Below are 27,677 nucleotides of genomic sequence, written 5' to 3'. Positions count from 1 at the left end.
AAAACAATTTTACTTGTCAAACAATGTAATGTAAAACAAGTTTACTACTTGAGAGAAATAAAAATTTACTTTATAAAGATTTTGTCTCATCACAAGACTAAAGCACTTGTTAAGATGGCCTTTTTGCAGTGCACAAATGCCTCAGAGGGAGGAGTATTCTTGCACACCTGCCATATGAGATGTTAAGCTTGACTATCAGGCACTGTTTATTGTTCTTAGCTGGACTCTGGTTTCGCATACAGGTGGTGCTTTTGTTTGGCAGCTCTAGAATTTATCACCTCCTTGTTCAATGGTACTCAACAGAAAGGAAGCATGGGTCTAATTAATTTCATTTGTGAGTTTGTTTGGTGATGGTATAATTGGATACAGTGTAAGTCGCTCTGGATAAGAGCATCTGCTAAATGCCTTTAAGATGTAAGGTAATGTCATGATGATGGTTTATGTTCCAAAAAAAGTGAAACTTCAATGGTCATCGCAGATTTCACATTGTAGCATTGGTGTAATATAGCAGCAAGATGCTAATGTGGCTGATACATGACAGAAATATTGGAAGAATGTTGCTGCCTGGGATTGTGGCCCCTGCAGCATTCTAATGTGTTCACTGCGGTTTAGCGCCCCCTGGTGAAAGAAAAATGGCATAATGTAAATCATGCGTAATACAATGCTTACAGTTTGGATCTAGAGGGTATCTGACAAGGAAATGAAGTCAATTCATATGCAAGTAAAAAAAAATATATAAAACTGGGACACAGCACAACATGCATGTGTGTGGACCCTACCCCGCTGCCAAATTTAAACAGTCTTTCATAATATAACGGCATCGACAATAATAACAGATGAACAAATACATTCAAAGGAAAACATAGGGAAAATGAAATTACGCATTTAAATTTACTGAACATGACCGCATGCATGAATTTATGAAGAGCATACAGTTGGCTCCTCTAATATTTACACACCTGGTGCGCATATTCTTTGCGTAGCCACAGCGATATGTGCCTTTTACACAGTGTTCTCATCGGAACGTGTGCGGGAGCCGGTCCCCTGTTATTGGAAAGGCTTCTATGGATTGTTATTTCTGCGATGCCATGGACAGAGCGCGGATGACGCCTCGTGGCGAGCGGTCAAAAAAAACTCTCGGTAATTGTAGCCCCGGCTGGAGTGCTCGCTCTCGGCACGGTATACCACCGCGGCGCAAGGGGAGGCCTGGAGCTGAGAAATTAAACCGGAGACATAGGAACGCGTCAGGATGGAACGAGAAGCAGAAACCCTGCACTGTGACTTCTGTGGCCTATGCTGTGCAGAGCTTACGTAGTTATTACATTAGACTCAATTGCCTTCATTGGGCCTAATCCGCAAGCAAATGCCGCGCGCGACAATTATTTTTGTTTAATTTGGCCACTTCCCTGTGATACTTAAATGGCTCTCTGACTTCATGAGGGCCTTTCATTTTCGCTCTGCCAGAGATTTGTGAATTAAAGTAATGGCTGCTGTGTCTGGCTTTACCAGAACCATCTGCGTTTTCAGGAGGATGGTTATTATACGTGTCTGTCCATGGTTTCTGCATTACATTCACTTGGCATAATTTACCGCAGACACTCCTCATAAATTGAATAATCATAATTGTTACTCGTGCCAAATATTTTGGGAAGATTTACTTTTAAAAGGTTGTTTTCCCCCTGTAGATCTGAAATGCAGCTAGAACTACTGTCCAGTTACTGTGTTGGGGAGGGTATTGAGGCTTCTGGAGAAGGCTGGAAGAATTTAAATCAGTAGACTTGTTTTCTCAGCACATACACAAGGATAGAAAGTGCATTTGTTTTTGTTTTCCTCCCTACCAATATCAATATATATTACAATTGTAGAATTGCTTTCTTAGTAAGTGACTATTAACTGGTATTACTGTATAACTATAGGCCTACACGTAGCTTTATATGTCTGCTGTTTTTTGTTCCTTCTGTTGAATACATGTCTGTTACCATCTCGCTCTCCTTCCGTGATCAAAAGACTGCAGCGGAACTTGAAATGTATTTGACATAAATTATTCACAGTCTGAGCAAAACAATGTTTTAAGTCTTGTGAGTTCTGTCAGTTCCATTCAGCATAAATGGGGAGTTGGTGAAGCAGGGTGAGCTCATTTTAACACAGATCGTTTTCCAACTTGAATCGAAATGTATCTGCAAGCGCCCGGCCTATTAAACCGTGCACTTCGTGCCGTAGCTTAAATATTTGAAGAATTTTTATTTGTTATGTACATTTTTTATAGTTTTTCTTCTAGGCCTTTCTTGCATGAGGTGTTGTTATAGAATTAAAAGTGAAGTGCTGCTCTCATGTGCTGATTGTTTTTCTCCAACAGGGCTACCATTGAGGAAGCATATGCAAGATCAATGACCAAACTGGCCAAATCAGCTAGCAATTTCTCCCAGCTAGGGTAAGTTTCAAGGGTTCCTTTCCATAAAGTAATACATCATGTGTGTGTGCGTGCCTGACTGTCAGGCATTTATTTTAGTTAAACTCGAATACACCGCTGACCTCCCTGTCTGGACAGAATTTCTAATTGTGATTGGACAGGAGTGCTGCGGGCTGACACATAATTGGCTGTAGCTTGGGCCGGGGAGAGAGGGCTTCATTCAACAAGGCGGTTCCCGTCTTACGTGACCAGGCATTCAAAACTGGCAAAAATTAGGGAAGTGTTCCTGGAACCCTGTATAATGTCAGGACTGACAGTCACCGTGCTGCTGAGAAGTCGATCGGTGATGGGGTTTCTTACTGTGTTTACAATTCTCCTTCACCAAATTGCCATGCCTGTCCATTGTGCAGTATTGCATGCTTATCCATCTCCTCAGGGGCAGTAAATGTGCAAATGCTTTTTTTTTTTTTTTTACACCTTACATTTGTCCATGCATTAATTGGATATGTTTTACAGTGTCATTTTTCTTAATTTTGGATCCATTCAGGTGGGTACCTGGCCACCCATAAGTGCTGCTGAATGTTTTCAGTTGGGGCGGGGTGTCCTAAGTCACGCTTCACCCCCCTTTCTTTGGTCATCGTGTTTTTCCTCCTTGCAGGACCTTCGCACCAGTCTGGGACGTATTCAAGACCTCAACCGAAAAGCTCGCCAGCTGCCATTTAGAGTTAGTTCGGAAACTTCAGGAATTAATAAAAGAAGTTCAGAAGTACGCAGACGACCAGGCAAAGGCGCACAAAAAGGTCTGAGTCTCGTTCCGATTGCTTTCGTTGGCCGAATGTGGGATGACAGATTGCCGTGCAGCCGTGTCTGCGTAGTGGGGTGCTGCATTGTGGGGAGTTGCATTTTATGGATGTCCCCAGCTTACGTCATTTCATATAAATGTATGAGGCAACCGGTTCTGTTGTCTCTAGTCAAACATGAACTCTGAATGAGCTGCACTCTTAAGTTAAAGTCACACGATGATCCACATAACTCTCTCAAGTTGGGGAAACAAAGGAAAGAAAGCAAACTTCTCTTTTGTATAAAAAAAAGAACGCAGAAGTAATACAGGAATTTAAGCCTTCGCTTTTATCTTTTTTCTAAAAAGGAAAGCGTGTGTCGCTGAGAGCTTTTAGCAGGGCGATGAATACTGTGTGAAGCGCTAACGTACGCTCACGCGCTGCATACCACTGACCGCTGCCCACAGACATAAACGCTGTGAGCCCGCGGCGGGCGCGTGGGCGTGAGAAACGCGGCGGCCCTGCCGGCCGAGCCTCCGTCTCACGCTAGCCCTCCTCAGACGGCAACGCATCACGGGGCGGCTCGATGAGGCTTTCGCAAACCTGAGGGGGGAGCGCGGCAGGCAGGCCTGGAAGCGATTTCCGTCGGTGTGGCTCGGTCCTTCGCCGTTTCCACGGTTCCCTGCACAATGCAGTTCCTCCGTAGGAATTCCTTTTCTCCTTCTGCGAGGGCGAAGTGCCGTGTGCTGATTTTTCTGTTAGAATGAAGACGGACGGACGGCTCAAATAAAAGCCCTCAAATTCCACGTTAACCTTGGTGTAAGCTGAATGTGTAATAGACACTACTCCCAAGAATTTAATTTACTAGTGCCTGGCTGTGCTTTTGTGGTCCATTATGGGAATTATAGCATTGGGATCCTGAGCGAAAACATGGCTTATTTACACCGACGTACACATTTTATTTTAAGCATGGAAGCGTTTCTGTACATGAATGTGGAATCCCGTGGACTCAGTAGCATTAAATGAAGCACAGTTATGGCCACAGAGGGAGATGGAGGAGAAATGGAACTGATAAAGAGTGAAACAAACAGAGTGAATTATTGATGGTGTGGCCGCTTGTGTTTTCCGCTGGTCATATCTCATGGCTTTTTCTTCCATGTTCATAAGCGGTGATGGCAGGTAGCCCCCCCCCTTCACAGTTTGTGCTGACGACACGTCTGTCCCATCCAACCCCCCCCACCCCCCACCCCCCCCATCCTCTGACAGACGAAGGAGGAAGTGGCGACCACCCTGGAGGCGGTGCAGAACATCCAGACCATCTCTCAGGCCCTGCAGAAGTCCAAGGAGAACTACAACGCCAAGACCGTGGAGCAGGAGCGGCTGCGGAAGGAGGGGGCGGCGCCCAGGGACGTGGAGAAGGTGGGGCCTCCTAATCGCCAGGCTTAGCGCCTGTGTAGCCTACGACATGGCGGTTTGTTAAGACGCCCGTTTGATTGACGCTCCTTTGGTCTAAGCAGGCTGGCCGCGTTCCACCACGCCGAAGTGCTCGGCAAAGGCAGCGTTCGCGTTGGCGTTAGCCTTCACGTCACCCTCTCTGTCTGCTTGCCTCTCTTTTTTTTCTGCACAGGCCGGGGTGAAGGCCAAGAAGGCCACGGAGTCCTATAAGTCATACGTGGACAAATACGCCTCGGCGAAGTCTGAGTTTGAGCAGAAGATGGCCGAAACCGCGCAGGTAATCCCGGTTCTCGTCGTCTGGCGCTGGCCGCGGCTTCCTGCCCGGTGTTCGTCTCCGTCCCAACACGAGCGAGCTGCGGGTGTTCATCATTCCCATGATTCAGCTGGGGAGCAGGAGGCTGTCTGAGCTGGGCCTTTTGGCCGCCTGCTCCACGTGAGCGATGTTAAATCAACATTTCTGTAAGGGCGGTTTACACCCAGGCGCACGGAGAATCGTAAAATCATAAACACACGATGCTTACGTCTTTGCCGAAACACGGAGAGGCCTAGGCCTGCTGTTTACAGTGGGGGGTCCCAGAACTGATGGAAGCCATCTCTCTGGATTTGTGGTGCTGTCCAAAACCCCGTGGAGCACCCTCACGTTGCCGCGGGGAGCAGGACGGTCCCGTAGTAAACAAGCTGGGTTACATAATTGCGGAGGAGCACAATGTCTGCCTCATTAAAAACCCATCTAGCGATTCTGCGGCAGGGAAAGTAGAAAGAAGATGAGCTTCCTTCCCAGAACAGCGGCCCTTCTGGCCTGCAGAGTGAAGGCGGTTCTCCTTTACCACCACACTGGGGGGGATAAGAAGTACATAATTCCCATCAAGCAGGCAGGTAATGAAGAGTAGTAAACCCTTTTAAAGATGGCCGCCAATCTGGGTACTCCTGCTACCACACAGGTTCTCTTCCCAAGTCACAGAATATTTCTGTGTTTTTGTGAGTGTTCGGTCTTAATGACCTGGACGCCTGGTTTCAGGGCTTCAAACCGCAACGGAGAACGCGGGTCACTGCTTATACGTTTCAGCTGTTTTCGGTTTGTGATTTAGCCCCAAACTTCGCGAAGCACACGTTTCCTGCGACGGCTATAAAAAGTCCCACAACAGTTGCTATGGTAAAGGAAGTGTTATGTCTCTCGCTGGATGTGTTTGGAGGATGATCATGTATTCCAAGCCCAGCTCAGTGTGTCATTTGAAAACATTCCACGCTGCGTCTGAATCATCTCCATCTTATTTTCCCCCTTTAATGGAATCCGTCCGTGAAAATCTGATTAGAAGCATATGCAACTGATTGGATAAGCTAAAAATTAAAATGAGATCAACAGCCGTTGGCCTCAATATCCCCGTCTACTGCAGGAAAAAAACAGATAGATGCACTGTTTCTAAGTTTGACAAAGCATCTTTTCCCCAGAGAAAACAAAATCACAAGTGTATTTCCTGAAATCAGAAATCAATGGTTCATCTGAACTTTTGTGTTTGTGGAGTTCTAAACAACACTTTCAGATGTTGAGTGTGTTCATATGTTAGCGCGTGTGTGTGTGTGTGTGTGTGTGTGTCTTTTTCCATGTGTGTATATTTATATGGACACAATCATCCTTCAATTTGCAAACACACTATGATTATGAAGTTTATGCTTATTTATAGCCATTCCCTTGGTTTACCAAAATATTGTCCGGCAAAGACATGCTAACAGCTGGAAGTAAACATCACCATTAAAGTTGTTTTCGTCCATAACCCCTGTTTTCAAAAACCAGAGATAATACCGCCTCCCCATAGCTTATGCACAGGCCACCCCAAATAATTGACATCTCCTGTTGGGATGCATGCCGGTGGCATCGGCACACGGACCACCCAGGGAGAGGACGCGAGATGTGGCTGAAACAGGACTGAACGTGACGTTCCCCTGCGCCCAAGCCCGCCTCCCCCCCCCCCCCGCCCCCCCATCAAATGAAGAGCCTTTCAGCTTTCACAGGGACCGTCTCTTCTGTGCCTCTAATTTAGCATCGCTAGCCTAGCTCGCGTTTGAAGGTCAGATGATCTATTCCTGGGCTATTCGCTGCGCTAACAAATGCAACATGTGCTAAATGTGGACCTGTTTAAAAGTGGGTTTGTTTGCCTCACGCTGAGGAACAAACTAAAAAAAAACTGAGTTTTGTGTTTCAGCTGACGTTCAGTGCACCTTTATCGCTGTACAGTTAATGACACTTTTTATTGTCGTTTTGTAGAAATTTCAGGACATAGAAGAAAAACACATTCTCCACATGAAGGAGATCATCCAATCATATTCCCAGTCCATAGAGGAGACACACATGCAAATAGGAGAGGTGAGTACGCCAAATCGCCTTCCATTTGCAAAGAAACCAAAAACAGAGCAATATCTCCAGTGTGATCTAATGGCAGTCTCCATGCAGTGCGTTATATTCCAGTGTAGTTAATGAAATGCTGTTTGTATTATCTTCGTCATAAGCGCACATCCACATCCATCTATGAGGATGCATTTTATTTTTGAGGAAGAGGAAATCACCTTGGGAGCAGGGTGCGTAGTTTTGTGGATATTGTAGTCCTTACTCTAGTTTAGTGCTGTGGTGCCTTGACAGTATGCCAGATCAGTGAGTGTGGCCTGTGATCCTTGTAATTGTTTAACTGAGAACCAGGAAACATTCTACTCAGGCGTTTACTTAAACCAAGTAAAACAGTAATCAAGCGCATATTCAGAATGCAGAAAGGGGTTGGTAATGTGTATTTTATGGGTAGAGAAATGGAAAGAATAAGATGTGTCCCCAGGAGGGCTGGAGTAGTCTGGTTTAGGGTAAAATAGGTTAAAAACAATGCGACTGAAACACAAGAATACCGATGAATAAAATGTACGGTTCAGTAGGTGATAAATGTATTGAGCAGGCAAAAACCTTTCTTTATTTAGTATAGTATAGTTCCATATCCATAGTTCTGCCAGTGCTTGAAGTGGTTAAATGTGTGCATTTCTGTAAAAGTTGTACAGAAGAATGTATCTTTGACTGTTGACCTACCCTGTGAGTACTTGCTGTTCCTGAGGGAACTGGACCAGACTTCCGTCTCAGACAAAACACAAACAGGACACAGGATCAAAGGCGCAACCTTTAGAGTTATTGGTCTCCCTAAACCAAGACAAATAGACTCTGTTCTTCATGTGTGTTACCAGTTCTCTGACTTAGGTGTGTGTGTGTGTGCGTGCGTGCGTGCGTGCGTGCGTGCGTGCGTGCGTCTGTGTGTGTGTGTGAGAGCGAGTGAGAGTGTGAGTGAGAGTGAGAGACAGAGAGAGATTGATTTTAATTTCAGTTCCAGTGAAAGAAAGCCTTTTTTCACTGCATTTTCTTTTTTGCTTGCTTGCGTGTGAAGGGCTGCCATTTGGCTAGCGGTCATGGGGGGGCGCCACATCTACACGGAACAGCGGAGCGCCGCTTCGGCTGCGGCTAATTAAAAGCAGCCCGGAGGTGGCGGGCGCGCTTTCAAACAGCTGGGAAACGGAACCGCCGCGGCGCGATCGCGATCTCGTGACGAACTCGCCTAAGTGGCCCGGCCTGCCGCCCGGCCCCCCATTACCGCCGCCGCTCCGAGCGCCATTCTGTGCCGAGAGCGGGTCTTCTGCCACGCTCCGCGTGCGTGACGCCGCCCTGCGCGTGTGTGCGGAGCCCAACGCTGACACGCGCGCGGCTCCCGCAGCGCCCCGGCGCGGTCTCCCGCACCGCGCGTCTTCCTCGCAGTTTACATCTGCTCGGTCCGCCGTATCATCTCAGCCCGAGTGGCTTATCGTGTCGCGCGTGCTTTTAGAGCGCCGCTCCGGGTGATAAACTGAAGCGTGTGGGAAAGTGAGGTCGCCTTCCCTTTGTTTGGCTGCGAAACTGCGTAAAATGATTTTTCCGCTACGTAAATTGTGTGATCTATTGTATGGTCTTTAGCTGTGTCTATTCCGATGTCTTTATTCCAATGATAGTTTACTACTGTCAGAAGGTGATAATCAAAGTAGGTTTATTCAGACTATAGCTGGGAGACCAACACTTATTTGTGTCTTGGATTCCTGGAGCCCAGCTTCCTGTGTTAGTGTCTCTCTAATTTGATATCAATGAAGTTTCTGACAGCCTCATTTTACTTCCTGACTAAGGCAAAGTGTGTGCTGTACTGCCTACACCAGGGCGTGAAACTTACAATATTTGATAAAACGTATAGAAAAGCAGTTTCTTTACATGAATTACATATTTAACATAATTTCCTCTTTAGCTAAGGTAACTCAAAAAGGAAGAATAGTCTAATCTATTGTTCCATTAATTGATATATGTTAAGACTTCCATGAGTGTCAAAGTGAATAAAAATTGTGATGGTTCAACGTAGTGTAACGGTTTTATATATTCGGGGGGGGGGCGTTGCTTACTTAAAGGCACTGTTTCCGTGCTTGTGTGAAAAGAAGGGCGGTGGTAGCGGCACGCGGGTGATGACATCACACCCCTCTCCCTCCTCGCGGTCGCCGCGGCAGCACCTGACAGCTTGCGTGTGCTGAAGTGAGCATTTCTCTCCCCGCGCCCGCGCTTGCCCGCCCGGTTAATGCACTCCGCCGTGCCGGTGGGTGGGGGGGGGGGCTCCTGTGGGCTGGCACGAACGCGAGCACGAACGTCTGAATCGAATCGGTCTGTCCAGACCCCTCCCTCCTTCCTGTCCTTTCTCTCCCGCAAGGAGCGAACGCGTGGAGCTCCTGCTGGGCTGCGTGGCTGAGGCTAAATAACATGAAGTAAAATGGCTGTAAAGAAACGTGCCGGAAGCCGCAGACTGTGACAGGCAGGGAGCTGGAAAAGGCACAGGGAGCTGTGGGGCCTCGTGGACACGCTGTATGAAAAAGATCTTTTTAAATGACATACTGCGCCTGTCATCGTTTCTGAGCGTTCGACACGGAACGTAGCCCCCGAGGAGGCTGTCTGTCAATCATCCAGTGTGTCCAATCCAATCGCCCCAGCCCTTCAGGTTACATCACGTCCCATCCTCTGACAGTCACAGAATATTTCACTGATGACACAAGAAAAAAAAAAAAAGAAAGTAAAACGCTGATGAATTTTAGCTTCACACGCTGTTTTCATATCAAATTTTTCCCGGTCTTTTTCAGGTTCACAAAGAGTTTGTAAACAACATGGAGAACACTACAGTGGAAAGTTTGATTCTGAAGCTGGCTGAAAGTAAGGGGACTGGCAAAGAGAGACCTGGTAAGGGCCTTAACTGCTTACTACATCTGTGGTGAGGGATACGAGCTCCGTCATGTCACCTTCAGCTACGCAGTCCAGGGGAAGCTTTCCAGAAACATCACATCTGAACGTCATTGAAAGAGCCCGTTCCTGGCTTTAGGAAAAAAAAATGTCTTCCCGAGCTAAACCGTGAAGAGTCGTAGAGTTTTCCTTGATTACTGTAGCATAGCGTAGTTTACACAAGAGTAATTGTCGAGCCATGACCCCATAAAAGCCCGTTTTGACCGCTCGGTCTAGAAGTTAAGCAAAGCCGCACTACTTGTCACATGCTAACTGGAATGTCAAGACTGCCTCCCTTTTCGGGAGATTAAATCTATTGACTCTGATAGGTTCTCTGGGTTCTAATTACCTCGCTCTTTTTTTCTCCTACTCTCTCTGTCCGTTTCCCTCTCTTTCGAATGCTCTCTCTTTTACGCGCCGTTTCTGCTAATCAGTAAAGGAAATGTTGTCCTGTTGTCATTTATTATTTTATTTAATAAATGACTGCCCCAGTCATTTTTGCAGCACTCTTAAGGGGAAAAAAATGTTTATTCTTATTTGTATGAAATAGTTTTGGTACCCATTTGAATCAGAATTGGGAAAAAAAATAACATCTTGACTTTTAACTAGACCTTACTTGTGTACCACTTTGACCTATAAGCACTATAACAGTGAAGCCACTCAGCTGGTAGTGTGCACCATGCACCATAAATGTGTCATAAAAACACTCATCTCCCAGTTACTCATTCTCAGGCTGCAAGAAGGGGGTTCTTAACAAAGCAAGCGACTGAGTAGGTAAAATAGACCGCCGCGATAGTTCACGTTAAGCATTTTCCCAGCACTTGTGTTGCATTACATCAGACACTGCAAACAAAGGGGTTTCTTAAGTGTGTTTGTGTATACACCCGGGCTGACCTCTGTGTCCAGACACAGCACATAAGCATCAGGAGTGATCATTTGTTTTGACAGCAGAATTAATTGAGGCTAAAACAGTCGAAATTCCTCTCGTATCAAGCCGTTCATTAGAAATCGCGCTCCGGCTTGGGGCCTGTCAGAAAAATAACCTGTCCCCCCGTGATTAAATAGCAGAGCGATGGCCGGTCCAGTGCTTTTGAGAGAGAGGTTGAATAAACTTTCTACCGCGGAAACAATTCTGGAGTGACACGCTGCAAGGGGGTCAGAGTGTGCATTGATATCCAGCTGAGCTGTCAACTGGCACTGAGCCAGGCACGCAAACCCTCTGCCTCTCCAAGCGCCTCGTCAAGCGTGTGCAATTTCGAAAACCATCCTTCTCTCATGCGTGAGTTCGGGCCTCCGACAAAAAAAAAGAAAAACGAAGCCTCTTCCGTTCATATAAACCAAGTCCGCAGTCTGCTTACAAAATGTTTAAACGATGCCTAATGGGTCCCTGATTCCCTGACTTACTGTAGGTAAGTTTGGCATGTCTGTTGTTTAGACTTATGTGTGTGTGTCTGCATGTGTCTGAGCGTGTCGGTGTGTGTCTGTGTCCGTCTGTGTCCGTGTGTCTCCTTGTGTGTCTTTGTGTGTGTGTGTTTGTGTTTTGTGTGTGTAAACTTTGTAAAACGGAATCAAATGGCAGTGTGGCTGTGTATCTTTTGTTCTTGTGTTTTTCTTGTCTTAAAGCCCTGTGCAGTTTCTTTCCGGATGAGCTGAGTCATGCGATGCAGACTGTGCGTGTGCAGCTTCTGGGGCAGCCTTTAAAGGAGACTGCGCTGCATCGCCCTTAATGATCCGCCTGTGCTCAGCTCTCCTTATTTGGGATTACAGGACGCCCCGAATAAAAAGCCCAAGCCTCAGGTTTGGAGAGTAACTCCAGTCCTGCTTACGCTGCCTCGTCATCATTAAAAGGAACGGCCCCACTACCTGCCGTGGTCCGGAGCCGTGGACCGTTGGGGCGGGGGGGGATGGGCGGATATGGTCTTCCCCCGTGAACTAGTTTTCGATGAGCGTGGCGTTTTGTTTTGATTGGACGTGAGCGCGCTCGGGAGTCACGTCACCGTGCTGGCCGGGAGCACGCGGAGAGCCCCGATATCGCGCGGCGGAGTAGATCCGTTATCGGTGCACTTCATCCGCTTCGCTCGCTGATGCCCGCCTCTCGTGACTCCTCTGCCTGCACGGCGCACTGAACAATGCGTCAGTTCTGCCTCCGACGGCTGCTCTCAGGGGAGGCTATATTGAACCACCACCACCACCGTATTTATTTGACTTAAATATCATTAGGTTTGTTTTTTCAGGTCAAGGAATTTAGTGTGGTAAAACACTGCTCCAGACTCCTGTGTGGTCTGGTAGTAAACACCGTTTCCATTTCCTATACGTGCATTAGCTTTTGCTCAGATAGATACAAAGAAAAGCACTTTGAAGAGAGCTATTATTTAACTTCCGAGGAGAACCAGTACCCCCATCTCATATGCATTTTAGATTAAGAGTTTGAGCCACTGATAAAAAAGGGTGATTTTGAGGAGATGCCATTCTTGAGCTGTTTCATAGACTGTTATGCTGGTTATTGTATTGCTACCATATACACTGCTGACTAATTTTTTTTACACAAATGAATGAATCACTTCATCAATCTATACTCTACAAAGTAAAACATTGATTGTGCTATATATTACTCATAAATTATTAAAATGGAATTGTACGCATGTGACACCGAATCAACTTTTAACTGACTGCCCTTCTTTCTGCTATGCAGATTCATATCTGTCATCTCTCTAACTGAACTGTCAGAGTTGAGAATAATTTTTATATCAAAACGGCGAGGCATTTTGCATGGGTGCTCTGCTTATGTAAAAGCTGGCGGTCTCTCAGTTCCGTCTTTATGAACATTGCATTATTCATGGGGTCTTTTTAGCATTTATTGGTTAAAGTATGCATTAGAGAGTCTGCAGAGCCAAATTAATATTCATGATGAGTGTGGCCCCCAGCCTTTTCCTGGCATCCAGTTCACGTTTTTTAAAAACCCGCCACCCTTAAAAAATGCAGCCGTTGCTTTAAGAAACGTAGGAAACCTGACGTCCCTCTGCAGCACCGGGAGGTAAAATATGTAAAATTGATGAACAGGAAATGAAGCGTGGCCTTTGTTTTTCTTCTCTGGGTGTTTTTGTTTATGCATGTATGAATGAGTTTTACCGTAAACACTCATACATCTGTTTTTATTACAGATGAGATCACGGTCATCCATCAGTGCAATCTAGATCTATTTCTTTCTCTCTCTCTTTTTTTTTTTTTTTTTCGTTCACCAAAACCTAAATAACGCTGACACACTGACTGACTTTATGCCTCACACATTCCTGGAAGAATGCACTGTTTAGACGATGGGGATTTGCGTTTGCTTGCTTTTAAATGCCGGCTGTTTGTAAACGGAGGAGCTCTGCATGGCTGGTGTGGATTGAGGCCGGTGTTTACTCTTTGTTTGCGACGAGGGTAACGGATCTCGCCGATGGTCACCAGACGCGCGGTGCGCACGCCGCCATCGCGCTGCTCTCCCACCGCGTGCCATGCAGGCCCCTCTGAGCGAGCTGACCGAGCACGTGACCGTTTGACACCGTTTCTTTTTTCTGTTTCTTATTTAGGACCCGTTGAGTTTGAAGAGTGCAACACTGCCATTGCCACTGAAGGTTAGTAGCCCCATGTAGCCCCATGTAGCCATTCTTGAAACCCCTCGGTTTATAAAATAATACAAAACAAACAACGCCTGCAGCTTGTGTTATAATAAAACGGTCAAACTTGGATCATTTCATGTTGAATGCCTTCTCATTAGATGAAGTATATTGTAAAGTTAACTAAAATCAACCTGCTGTCCTTTCATTGTTATTTTTCCCCCATTGTCCCTTGCATTTTGTGTTTGTGTGTTTAGTTTTGTTTATATTTGTGTTCTTGGCTGGAATATTGATTATAGTAACATAAACAAAAATATTGGATTGTGCTAGCATTACTGTATTTTATTTATTTTAGGTGGGGAAGTACATATTTAATTTTAATTTAGTATAAAATTGGATCGCTTGGCAACATTTAGTCTACACTATTTAGCATTTTTCAACCAAAGGTATTATTTTGCGCATGCAATAGTTTCATCATTATTTGCTTATATTTTTTTTTGACTAGGAGCGAAACCTCGGAAGAGAAAAGCTTTTGCCATTCCTGGGCGCAGAAAAGACAAGGACACAGATTCAACGTAGGTGTTTTAATAGCTTATATGTACATTCACATGCTGTAGAGCAGATCATTCCAGTGTGCCTCGAAATACTCTCCAGTGTTCAAATGAAATAAACCTTTTGTAGTAGATCAATGCTTTCGATTATGAGGAATCCCGCTTGTTTCTTCATTAAAGCTGTTAATCTGCTTTGGTTCTGTTTTTCTTCTCATGGGGATTTCACAAATTATTATATAGAATATGATGAGTCTGAGGAAGTTTTTCTTCTTTTTCTCCTCCGCTCTCAGGGAATCCACAGAGGCTGAATCTGTTGTAAGTACTTTGCAATGTTGGTGATTTTTGTAATAGTAGCTTCAAAGCTTTCTATGACCCAAAAGACTGTGGCTTAAAAGTTTCTCTTCTTTCTGGAAAGTATTTTTATGGCTGCTTAATAATAAGCAACTGGATTCTCTATTTGAAATGGTTGGCCCATCTTTTTATTTATGTTTTTTTCTTTTATATTATTCCGTATTCTCTGAGTTTTTAAGAGAAGCCAATACAGTCACGTCCTTAACCTTATCAAGAACTATTATGCTGTGTGCACGGTCCCAAATTCATTTTCCTCATAAAGGAAACACTTCTTCTGCTTTTTTTGTGTCACTGCTGTCTGTTTAAACAATCTCTCTTTGTCTGTGCGCCGTACGTATGTTATTCCAGAAGACCTCCAATGGAGCTCCCCCTGGCTATTACGGGACAATAGATTTCCAGAACGCGGTAAGTAAACTGCTGTGGGCACAGTCCATTTCCACACATGAGTGACACTCGCCATTGTTATTTCAGGGGAATTCCGGCTCTGAAGTGGGGCATGAGTGTGTCGTGTTAGACTTGACGTCCGTTAGATGGGTTCAAATGCTTCTGGCCTGCTTGGTTAGCGCCGAGCCTGGCTTGTGAGATCGCTCACGCTTTACACCTGGGGGCAGGGCTTTGGCAGTGCATACCAGCGCCATTCCGCGTTGCGTGCTAATGATACACACCAAGTGCTTTTTTACTACGTCACACTGGACATGGATAGTCATCCTTCTGTTTTGAATTCACCTAAAGATTATTACATGCTGATGTAACACCAGATTAATCGTATTAAGTGGTGGGCCTTCTTTGACAACCAGCTCTGCATATATTTCATTACCTAGCCAATGGAATCACAGAATTTTAATTATTTTTCTTACGTATCTTGTTCATAAATTGGTTAATATAATGATAATCTTGACATCAATTTCAATTGCATAAATTCCTTTTAATAACAGAATGTACATACATAAGATTTTGTCCGTATATATTTTTACCTGTTATTTATTATTTATTTATTTTTGTATGTACAGTGTTATATCGGTTAATGTGCAGCCATTGGTCGTAATGAATGTTCTGTTTCCCACAGAATGTCCCCCAGGTGGATGAGGAGGGGTTCTGCATCAGGCCGGAAGCAAATGAAAATGATATCCTGAGATATGCTGCATATATCTTCTCCTGTACTGAGCACTGCGTGCGCGTGTGTGCGTGCGCACGTGTGTGTGCATGTGTGCATTTAAGTGTGCATGTGTGTGGGTATTCATTATAATTTTAGGTGAGAGTGCAATGATTGATAGTAATCGTGTTTTTGTAATTTCTGTAATTTCACAGCTATTTTATTAAAATTGTATGTGTGTGCAGGCATGTGTTGTTGATAGAAGTTCTGCGTGTTTTGTATAAATAGCATTTTTTGCACATTGTAGCATAGGCTTTTTGTTACTATTTTTGTCAGTTTACAGATTGTTCTTCAAATGTGTTTTGAACTGGTTGTTTCAATATTTGGACATAAATACTTGTATTTGGAAACACAGTTCCTTTACTCGCTGAAAACATGCCAAAGAAAATTCGTTCTACTCATCGAGTGACTCCGATGATGAAGACGAACCCAGGAAATTTCATGTGGAGATCAAACCGGTCCAGCCCAACAACGGGAACCACCAGGCACGGTCCATAGACGAGCTGAAGGCTTCTATTGGGAACATCACGCTGTCTCCCCCTGCTTCGGTAGGTAGAAGCGCTAATGCTAGTCTAACCTGGGCGCAGATATTTATTACTTTATTATAAGGAAGGTAAGGTGCGTTGTTATCGCCTGCGCTGAAATATCTCGGGTCTCGGCGAACAAAGGCGCTCTTGAAACGTACACTTATAAACAGGGGGCTGTTGACAGAGCTTGCGACAAGCGCTCTCCGCCGCTTTGAATCAGTCTAGGGATCTCAATCCACCGGTCGCCGCTTTTAGCAGCTCATTTACATCGCAAGTAGACACGTTTACAGGACGAGGAAACTGCTGTCAGTCATCCTGCTCCGTGTAAACAGCGAATTAGCTTTTTGTGCGCGTGCTCTGTTTCTCTTTCTCTCTCCGTCCTGGTGCCGTGGAGCCCATCCCCGGAGGAATCCTATTACGTGAAAGCGCAAACGCAGACTCTGCCGTCACTCGGCCGTCACACACACCCCTCATATCAAACTCATCAATAATTGACTGACTCCTGTCTGCGCCAGTGCCTGTCGAGGCTACTGTTCCTCCGTTACAGACCACGTCCTCTCCCTCTGGACATAGATGCATATAAAGGGTTTTTGTTGTTGTTGTTGTTGTTGCTGCCAGCGTCTCCTTTTTTTCTCCTGGTCCATTACAGAGAGGAAATACTAGGGAGTAACAGCAGAAGAATATTCCTATCTGAGGAATAACATGAGCAGGCTAAGACTTAAATGTAAAAATATATATATATTACCAAAATATATTTTCTCTTTTTAACCAAATATATTATGATCACTTAAACATGCGTTTCAAGATGGTTATGCAATAAGGTTGGTTATGCATCGGTCAGCTGTGGTCAATGTCCTTTGCGTATAGTGATATTTTGCAGTGTCAAAGTTCTGCGTAAAATGAAGACCTTTGGTTTGTCACGAGCCCCAGAACCTTGACAGTTCTAACCCTGTATTTCCATTCTGCTGTCAAAAGAACCTTTTATTTTCATTATTTGTAGGTTGCAACTATGGTTATATAAAAAGAAAAAAAATACACAGAGGACAAGCTGGCTCTTAGTAAGTTAATCTGTTTCTGGTCTCATCGTAGGAATCTAAATGTCAGAATTAGCTGGACATTTAAATGGCTCTTCTGGTTTTGATAAGTTTGTTTGCCTTATTGTATTTGCTGCTGCCCATTGCGCAGAGCGCATTAAAATGCAAACGAGCAGTTTCTCACTGCATTGCTGATCTTTTAAATGAGTGCTACTATCCCTATACTTTCCAGTTTGCCATTTGATTGTTTGCCTTCCTAATGTTCTTGCAAAATGGAGTGTGAAAAATTTGTTTGGTTTTCTATTGCTTAAAAAAAGCTATTTGCTTGCTATCACTGTTGAAGGGAAATTTGTCCATGACCTCTGCAGAGATCCCATGTTTATGTATGCAGCACATCAATTATGCTGTTATATTTGGCCCTTTCTTCCTCTGTTTTGACCTTACATTGGTTCAGCTCTATTTTCATTGGTCCAAATCTTTTGACACTGGTTCAGATAGATTGATATTGGTCCAGATTTATTGAACTGTTGACCATGCCCTTTAAGCTGTTAAACTCTAATCACACAGACTTTTCTGGATGATACTTGATTAGGGTAGGGCTGAATGAAATGTAACAAGGTGATTGCGGTCGTACACCTCTTTGTTCTTTGTGATATTATTTGTTCTAAAATGTGTGTTTTGTTTTTCATTGTGGCTTTTCTGGAGATGTGAGCAGTGATGCATAGAAAATGTGTGCGTACAATAGACTGTGAAGACCTGTCTGTCTATCTCTGGGTACAGGTACAATCCTGGGCCTTAAACAAACAACACAAATTTTAATCAAATTTACCAGCTGTGTATATGCGAGCATGTATACCTGCTTGGGCGGCGTGGTTTACTTCTTGCTATGCTCCTGAATATGCTCACAACATAATCCATTTTCCTATCTGCTTCTAGGAAAGAATCGCAATCGTGTACTTCAGTTCATTATTTCATTGAATATAGTCTGTTGTGTGGAAGAAAAAAAAACAGAAAATTACAATAATGATTTTAAATGATAGGTTTTTGGTTGATATAAATTGAAATTCGTTCTTCAAAACTGAGACCAGATTGCCATGACGGGTGCTCAGATTTCCCATTGAATTTTATTGAGTTCGGTTTTTCACCACTGCATTCAAATTCCATATAGCTTCTATCAGTCAGACGCCGTCCAAATTTAGCCGTCCACATTGTGCAAATTTACTCTCAGCACGGTCCTCTGTTTGCACAGGTTGCTAATAGCCGTATCATTTTGTCAAATTTGAACTGCAGCTGTGTTGTTTGAAATCAAAACGTCCAATGAAAGTCCCCACTGTTGTGTGTGAGAAGAAGCTCATGCCGTGCACTCTGAGTTTCAGCCTGTGGAAGGCAACCCACCCAGCCTATGTTAGCAAAATCCCTGGCTGTGATGGCAAAAAGTTCACAAGAGAAAAGTCCGTAAAATCCCTGTTGCATGCCACCTTCGACACAGTGGTATCGTCTAATTTAGCATTCCACATTTTGCATTATGGCACACAAATTGATTACACTGGCTACATGTGTTGTGTGTAAAAAAAGGATCTGTTCCAGCTGTGTTTACGTAGGGCCAATATTTAATGTTTACACAATCGAGACGGTAGATCATCACATAGAAGTTTTATGGAAATTGCTGTAAATTTCCGTACCTCGGCTTTGCTGAAGCAGTTTTAACATGTACGTCATGTTATGGTCGTGTGGGCTTGCTTAATTTCTTTATTGCGAAGTATAGTTTTACAGAGTCTGCCTCCACGGATTCTGTTACAGTTTATTTGGTTTATTTTGCTTTAAGGCAGCTTGGTTTGGCCCATTTTGACCTCTTCTGGAAATTTTCTGTTTCCTGTCACTTATACATGTAATGCTTCTGTGTGTATTTTCACTCATTAAATATGATGGGATGATATGGTTATGTCTGCAATGCATATTCATTTTTTTTCAGATAAATTGTTCATTTTTTTAAATTATGGATGAACCTTGACTTTTTGGTGACGGTATTTATTAGATATTTTTAACTATTAGCGTATAGCCCATTTCCTGGAAAACTTGATTTGTTTTTCAAAGCTGAACTTGCTGGATAACTCAAATCAACTCTGCTTCCTCCATGGGGGAACTTAACTTTACTAATATTTACGCATCCAGAAATGTAATGCAATGTTGTTTCTTCTTGACTTTTGCTTTCACCGTAATATTTGGAATATTTGTTCCAGCTTGTTTTTTTATTCTCCTCCAAGTCCTTTAGCTTAAGTTGACAGATATGTTCTGTGTTTAATGTTCTCAAGTTAAAAAATGCAGATGATGACGAATGTTATATCATCTGGAGTAAATTATTGAAGGGTCCCCCACAACTCCCCCCCCCCCCCCTTCAGACCTATCCTCCAACTCCCTTATGTGGAATTCTTTATTGAAATAGCAGTGGAAGTCTAGTGTGTGGCCAGAACACAGTAATTGAACCCATTTGCTTCTCAATGCCTGTGGGATCAACTGTAGCTTTATAGGTCTCTGGTGGTTTGACGGTTTAACTGTATTTCCTATACTTTTTTTGAAATGCTTTATTAAAATTGATGCACAAAGTTTCCATCCAGTTCTACAGAAGTGCATTTCTCATGCACGCAGCTGTGTCAGTGGTGATTTAGAGGTCCATCTTTCTGAGTCATGAAAGTGTTTTCTGCGACCGTGATTGATGATTCTACAGGGTTAAATATTGTGTTCTGTCCTCCTGCATTTTTCACCCTAGGTTTAATGTCTGGTATGTATTTTTAAAGTTGTCCTATAATTTATTGTCTTTTTTCTCAGAGAGAAGGAAAATGCCTCCCTACGGGGAATAGTTAAAAATACAGTTTTCACAATTTCCAAAAAAGAATTATGTAGAATTATAACCTCAATGTACCTTTTTTTGTCATTGCTTTAGCGACGTTGCATGGTGAGTATTATAGGGTGTATTTGTTTTAATCTGTTTAATCTGTTGTCTTTAATCATTGTTGGGCTGCAGTGCAGTGTACCCACAATAAAAGAGGGTGTCAGTGCTGCTTTCCCCGCTAATCTAACTGAATGGAGTTCAAGCTGACATGACGTCCTTTCAGTGTGACTAGTATGTGACATCCTCTGACAGAAAACTGAGGCCTACACAAGCTTTGAATTATTCATCCGTATTCGCCAGAAGCTCTTTCAAGTCTGTTCCACTGACACACAGAGCAGAGTTCATGTGTCTTAGTCTACGACTCGCTGTGCTCCAGATTTTATTCATTCGGCCTGGCAAGTTTAAATTGTATTTTGGATGTTGTAGTACTCTTACTTTGGAATGTTCCTACTTGTTTCAAATGTCTCTATTCTATATGAAGTATTTGTCAGACCTCTAGTGGTAATGCCACATACCCCCCCCCCCCCAATTAATTTTTGTTTGTTTAACCTATTTCTAATTCATCTGTCTCCTCGCCTTTTCGGGGTACAGTTTTAAGGATCTGTTCTTTGTGACATAAAATGTCCTTTTGTCAATATTCTTGGCTTTGTTTCACTTTGTGGCAGTTTGAATGAATGTTTCATTTCGTTTTCAGGGTCAGCTAAAGAGAAACACATCCAGTGAGTATTTCATTTCCTTTCTCTTTTCTTCCCTGTGTCCGGTTGGATGTTTGAGGGCTACAAAATGTACAATTTTGACTTCTTAACTTACTTTTCTTGGCCAGGATCATGAAGGCATTCTTGTTTATTTTTTCTAAGATCTTTCCAATACTAACATATTTCAAGGAGAAAAAAGGAGTGTTGTTGTACATTTTTATTTGTATAGTGCAGGGTTGTCCTTTAATGCTACGAGTGTGATTTATAGCTTAACTGCGTATTTGCCTTGCTATAACATTTAACGTTTTTCAACTGTTTTGGTTTTTCAGAAATGTGCCTGCTCTAATAGGTTTTATTGTATGTGTTGTGCATGTTGAAAATGAATAATTGCAACAAAAAGTCTGAACTTTGAGCATGGATTTTATATCAATTCAGTTATTTTAACTGGAAAGCGAAGCAGAAGTGTAGACAAGGAGCACTTGCTTTCCCTGCTTCTGTTGGGAGTGTGTGTGTGTGTGTGTGTGTGTGTATGTATATATGTATGTGTATACATATGTGTGTGTGTGTGTGTGTGTGTATATACATATTACCTGAAAATATTGAAACAATAAAATGCAGATTCTGATTTCCTTACTTAAGCTTTGGGTACAGACAGTACATTTTAAATGGTCCTCAGTGAACCTGTCACCTGAAATCTTTTATTAAGAAAAGTGCAGTACCATGCTGTACTGTATTCCTCTGGGACTAGTGAGTTTGTTCAGTCGTCAAGATGGTAGGAGTGAGGCGTTTGTGTGTGTGTGCACTATGAAAAACAAGAATACCAAATGTTGTTTTGTTTCAGCACATTTTTCTTTCTAGTGACATCGCTACTCGGTGCAGTGTTATAAATTATAAGATAATACAGTGTAAATCTGAGAAGAAACCTATCCTCAATATTTATTTCACGTGACTTAGGGTTGTCAGGACTGTATTCACAAGCATCATTAGACTGGCAGGCATCAGGTAAGTGCCTGTACTTCAGTGGGTCCTTGCCTACAAAGCTGGTGGCTGTGCCTCAGGTCACAGGGAGGGTTCACCTGAAGCCGCCTGTCGCTGCTAACCAATCTTCACCCATAACATTAACTCTAGGGCTGCACAGTGCAACAAAGGGGAGTTTCACAATGTTATAATATGACTGTGCTGTGGCTCACACACTGACCCACACTGCAGTTGGCTTATAGAGCCAATCATAGCATTCCACACTTATTAAAACTATTGTTATGTTATTCTACAAAGAGCTTCTCTTGGCTTGGTGCAGGGGTACAACTTTGTCATTATTAATAATTCATTTTTTAACCTTATGCTTTTTTTCATTATTATTCATTATATATATTTTTAGCTTATGCTATTTTTGAAATATGTAGTCATTATTGCACGTAATTTTTAGTTTTAATTTTATTTTGTAAAAGACACTCATTGTAGAAAATCATCAGGCTTTATTAGATTATACAGCTGTCTTTGACAAAAAAGCATGGGCATTAAAATTAGGCGTATTACAATTGCATAACCGTTGCACTGTTTTCTGAAATAATATGCCTTGCATATTTTTCTCCCTCATAATTGTATGACAATAAATTGTGGCCCAGTCCCACAGCCAATCAAATCATCATTTAGAGAGTTTTGCTGACCAAATAATGAGGGGGTGATCGTTTATTGGAATGGTATTATTACACACATTTCGAAATGATACAATTATGTAATGTTACACATCTTTTATCGCTTCATTACTATAATACTGTAAGCAGGGTACATTCACTCTTATGACTCTTATGAAGTTCTGTTAGTGTCTTAGTTTTTGCCTTCTGTGAAGAAAAATATGCCATTCTTTACTGAAATCCCCTCCTCTCCCAAGAGAGAAAATGAATTTTTACTTTGCGCAAATGGATTGACCTTGCAAAAGACACAAACAAAATGGGAGGAATGGCGATTAGGAACTTGAGTAATGGTGATGCAGTGTCCTTTCAACAAACAAGTAAATCTGCATGTTGATGTGTAGCATTGGGCGAACAGTTGACACATTTGACCAAGCTTATTTTCTGTTTTACTCTGTAGTGTCCCATGTTTACATTAAAATACTCAGACTATGTGAATGGAAATGAAGTGTGCAGCATTTTATGTAGTATTCCCTTTTTAATGTACATTATTCTCCTATCTAGAACGCCCAGTCACTTGGTCTTCTTTGCTGTTATCCATTTGCTGAGTTGCACTTCCTCATGTAGACCTTAGTTGCCCAACTGACCAGAAGTGCCATTATTGTTTGTTTACGATATAAACAAGTGTATGGCGGGAGCCCATGATAGACAAACAGACAGAGCTTGATGCAAGGCTGTTGGAGATCCACAGAGTTTATTTCACTGGAGCTTCCCATTGAAACTGATATCAGAAAACTAAAGCTACCTACCTTCCTGTATGTAGCACACCTGTGGGGGAGAAGGTTAGGGCCTGAATGGGGTAGGAGGGGGTTTCGTTTAAGTAAGGGACACATCCAAAATCATAGCCTTGTATGTGTATGTTCATTTTGTTTACAAAAATGTGTGTTTGTGCGTTCATGCGTGCATGCGTGTGTGTTCACTTTAATTTTAACAAAGCAGTAAAACAGGTGAGATTAGGGAAGCAGTGCAGTAATAGATAGGAATAATGTTTTTTAAAAAAATTGAGTGATATTTTAAATGTGAAAAAGCATCTTTTTGCTTCTGTTTGCTTGGCGGTATGTGGGGCCTTGCCAGTCCTTCGGCAGTGCTCCACTCTGCCCTGCCCTGCTTGCTTTTCCTTTCATGGGAGCCTTCAGAAACTTTAAAAAGTAGGTACGGTGCAGAGACAAATTAAATCATGAAAGCCAAGCCTGGTCCAAACAACTCAGATTTCAGGTTCAACAGTGAGAACTGGTTTCCAAAGGTGGACGAAATACGCAACACGCATGATTCCCCCCTCCCCCAACCTCCCACCTAATTCTTTCAAGTCACGCCAGGTTTCCCAGTCACCAGCTGTTCTTTCTGTGGCCCAAACCATTTCTAAATCCCCAATGGCCTGACAGCTTAAATCTATTACAAGAGAACGGACAGTTGCACTAATGGGTTTTTATATTATTTTGTGAAAACCTTCAAATCTGATCTGGAAAAAGCAGATGGTAGCATGTTGTTGAATGCCCATGACACCACACCCGCAGAGGGAAAAGCATCTTGCTGTTGGCAACCGTTGGAACCTTTTTTCTTTTTTTCCCCCCCAGTTTCCAAACACGCTACTGCTTGAAAGCTGGGTCTCTTGCCCTCGATGTGGCTTGTGACACCAATACTAACCTTTCCATTGGCTAAACCACTAAAATAATTGCGTACGTGCAAACGGCATGAGTGCTAGCAATGCACAAGTGTGCTTTTTGCAGGTTGTGCTCCATTGTATCCAAAAAACCATTGTATCCAAAGCCTAATTAATTAATGGCAAATGTGTTGGAAGTGTTTTTCCCCCCTTTTAAAGCAGTCACATGCTATTTATCATAACTGGAACCTAGCAATTTTGTTTAATTATTGTGAAAATTGGATTTATTCTCACTGTATTTTTCAGTAGTAAGAGCGAATTATATTAATTACTCAGCACTGCATTTGTTTGGCACTTTTCATGTTTTTAATGTGCTTCACAGTGAAGGGGGGAAAGTTAACAGTTTGAATATTTAATTTGTGAAAATGTTTTGGTTTTTTTTGTCATTAAATGTGGTTTTATGTTCTCCCTGAAACAGGCGATGAACTTCTGAGATCTAGGCAGCAATCATCTTATAATGAGTAAGTATTCAGTTGCTATAGGCCAAGCACTCTACCATGTGTGATGCCCCTATTTCACATTACGTGCTACAAACAAGTTTTTGTTTATTGTAATGACCACCCAGTAACAGTTATATTTATATTTGTGTTTTTTTCTTGAGCAAATAAGCTGATTGCTGCCCTAATTCAACCCACCCAGAAAGTTATTCCTGAATTAATGGCATCCTGTCTGTCTTGCCACCTCATGTTGTTTGCAGTTGGTAATAATTTCCTTTGTATGTTCCTTCAATACTTCTAAAGCCATGTTTCCAAAAGCACAGACATATTCTCAGCATATCTTCGGGCCAGTCCAACATTGTTGTTTTTCGTCTTCAAGTGGAAAATGAATGCTTCCACTTATTTATGTATCCATGTAAACAAGCACCATAGAAATCAAAAGAGGTTCATTATGGTCAACAGATATTCAGACTCGAGGCAAACCATATGTTTCCCTGCTTTTCATCTCCACATTTGTTAAACTCAACTTTGCGGATGCCAAAACAACCATTTTGATTACGATGGAATATTACTCTTGTTGAGAACAAGTGCTATGTTTTGTTTTGTTTTTACACATCATCAAACTCTGGGAGAATAATAAAGGCCAGAAGTATCCGATCACTCAGAGTTAATGTAAAAGTGCCACAGTGTTTAGAGCAGAAACCTTGACTGTGATGTTATCATATTATATATTGCGGCTTGATGCTGTTAAATCCAGCAGAGGCACTGAGTGACTGTTTCACTGTTCCCTGTCTGTGCAGCAGCAGGCTGGTCAATAATGACCTCCTCTCCCTGGACCCCTTCGCTCCGCCCACCCAAGGCTCCTCTTCCTCTGTGTCCTCGTCCGCAGGTGAGGCCTCACAGCTTCCCCCTCCATGGCATTGTCCCAGGGTCTGGCTCCTCAATTATTCATTACACGTATCGGAAGCGTCTGGGGCTTTTCACTGCACTGCTGTTGCCTTAGTGGAGCATAACAGGCTTCCACCTGTAGTCAGGAAGATATGCTATGTGTTCTTTTGGACACAGGTGGGAACAGTGCCAGTAGAGACCCCATTTAGACAGCACAGAACAGCCAGTGACTAATGATTTGAGGTAGCTTTCGTTGTATGACCACATCTGCAAATTAAAAATTATACACACAATTCATTACATTTCAAGTAACACCTTAGCTCCGTATTACAAAAAGGAATATGTTAAGCACATAGCCTATTTTATACTAAAATATTAGTGTAGTGTTCCTTACATTTTTGCCTATTTTGTTGCTATTTCTGCCACACTTATTTTATGCATTTTATCTTGACTTTAGACCTTTTGGGGAAGGAATGTCATTTTGATTTACCAAACAATTGGCAAGGAAACTTTTCATAAGTGTACAAAAATAAAAGCTGAACTATAAAAAAAAAAAAAACCTTTGTTGGGTTATGAAAAATGTCCCTTGTTTTTGGGCTTCCCTGGTGCACAAACAGTGCATCAGTAAATCAGGATTATTCCGCCCACACGTTCTGTCTGTTGGGCTGAACTCCACTGCTGTCCCAATAGGGCCGCCTGTCTCCCTTCCCTGCTTCAGCCTCTTCACTCCCCAAGCAGGCCTGAGCAGTGGCAGGTTTTTCTTTGGGGTCACAATAGATGGAGCTGTTGAACCTGACAATAGCTGTGAACTGCACTGAGCACCCTGCTTTGAGGGAATAGGGAAGGAGCCTGTAGCATTTTAGTTTGTTACTAACTGTGGAAAAACGTCATTGCAAGGCCATAGCAAACTGCATTGTCATTTTTACCCTTTTCCATCCATGTTATTTATTTATTTATTTATAACATGAAGCTTGCTGAAAATGTTTCTGTTTTCCATTAAAAATGAATTTCCGGGGGGCAATGACTTGTATTTGCATTTGTTTCTGGTATATTTTTTACGTTTACATTCATTGTTTTGTTCATGGAAAAAAAGGGCTTTCAAAATGCAGTTTTGTATAAAATCTCAAAATGTTATGTGAAAATTCCTGCAGTTTTATTTAGTATGCATTTGGCTGTCTTCAGATGTGAGTACCATTGTCGGTAGGTGTGTGAGTGTGTGCATTATTTTATTTATTTATTTATTTTTGTTTCTGTTTTCATGTCTCCTTTGGCTCTGTTATAAAATGCTAAACGCTTGTTTAGCAAGAGTGGATTCTCACGGATTGCTGTATGACACCATCGGTTAAGGAGAATTATGTTGGCAGTGACCCTTACTGGGCCTAATCTTAATCCATAGATAATTGCCACCTTGTTCAGTCACAAAGGCTATACGTAATGCCACTGACACGTATGTACGGTCAAATGGTAATTCATTGTTGTCACGCCCCTTGGCTTCAGTCACCTTTATGTGAAACAGGAGAGCTTCCGCAAATGAAGTGATGAAAAACACTTGACAAGTGCACGCTAAGGACCCGTTACACAGAAAGAGTACGTTTGGGATTAACCCGTGTACCTCTGTAAACAAAAATGACAGTTTGAATTGGAAACATGCATTGTAACATCCGATTGCCAATGATAATTTGCTTAACGGATTTTCACGTGAGAGTTGAGAGAAATCTTTTTGCTCATTGAGTTTGTTTGCTGTGTCCTGTATCTACTTTGATTTTATTTCTCTGTGTGAGAATGATACTAACTTTTTCCCTCCCTCCTTTGACTATTACTCCTCAGAAATTGCTTCCCTTTTTCAAACAAATTTTCTTCCCTCTCTGCAAACAAAAGAGCTTGAAGTTTGTGCCACTAGTGAAAAAGGTAAATTACTGTAAATCAAAGACATTTGGGTTGAGACTAACATCACTCACAAATTCCACATGTTTAATCATATTTTTCTTCTTGCCTTTTGTTTCATCTTTATTTTTACTTGCATTTTCCATTGCCTCCAGTTTTATATTACGATTGTTAAATTATTGTCTAATTTATTTAACCTATTGAGGCCCTCAAGTGCAAATGTGAATCTGCTGAACACAAAACAAAACAGTCTCCACTGCAAATAAGAACATTTGTTACTTATTGTAAGAACTAGCCTGCCAGCAAAACATTTTTGCAGAAAACAAGTCACTTCTGTTTTGAAAGAAGTACTCATAAAAACTGGAGTTGTT

At 42.5% G+C, this 27,677-nt stretch overlaps 1 protein-coding gene across 11 annotated transcripts in view; it reads left to right on the top strand.

The window, feature by feature from the left end:
• fcho2 (FCH and mu domain containing endocytic adaptor 2) overlaps positions 1-27,677 on the top strand; it is a 55,443-nt gene that overhangs the window by 13,465 nt on the left and 14,301 nt on the right. For 2 of the 11 annotated variants that reach the window (XM_064308984.1, XM_064308990.1), the window contains exons 3-19: positions 2,357-2,431; positions 3,069-3,210; positions 4,456-4,608; positions 4,817-4,921; positions 6,908-7,006; positions 9,811-9,907; positions 13,519-13,563; positions 14,051-14,120; positions 14,387-14,411; positions 14,796-14,852; positions 15,514-15,573; positions 15,978-16,148; positions 20,746-20,770; positions 21,701-21,748; positions 24,516-24,558; positions 25,335-25,423; positions 27,250-27,330. In XM_064308984.1, coding sequence (XP_064165054.1) covers positions 2,357-2,431; positions 3,069-3,210; positions 4,456-4,608; positions 4,817-4,921; positions 6,908-7,006; positions 9,811-9,907; positions 13,519-13,563; positions 14,051-14,120; positions 14,387-14,411; positions 14,796-14,852; positions 15,514-15,573; positions 15,978-16,148; positions 20,746-20,770; positions 21,701-21,748; positions 24,516-24,558; positions 25,335-25,423; positions 27,250-27,330 — 1,385 coding nt within the window. The remainder of the gene's footprint in view (positions 1-2,356; positions 2,432-3,068; positions 3,211-4,455; positions 4,609-4,816; positions 4,922-6,907; positions 7,007-9,810; positions 9,908-13,518; positions 13,564-14,050; positions 14,121-14,386; positions 14,412-14,795; positions 14,853-15,513; positions 15,574-15,977; positions 16,149-20,745; positions 20,771-21,700; positions 21,749-24,515; positions 24,559-25,334; positions 25,424-27,249; positions 27,331-27,677) is intronic. The other 9 variants (XM_064308995.1, XM_064308993.1, XM_064308992.1 and 6 more) reach the window with 7 other exon arrangements.

The sequence above is a fragment of the Anguilla rostrata genome, chromosome 14, assembly GCF_018555375.3.
Source record: "Anguilla rostrata isolate EN2019 chromosome 14, ASM1855537v3, whole genome shotgun sequence".
NCBI lineage: Eukaryota > Metazoa > Chordata > Actinopteri > Anguilliformes > Anguillidae > Anguilla > Anguilla rostrata.
Note: the sequence above shows the minus strand (reverse complement) of the source record. Positions and strands in the feature narration are given on the sequence as shown.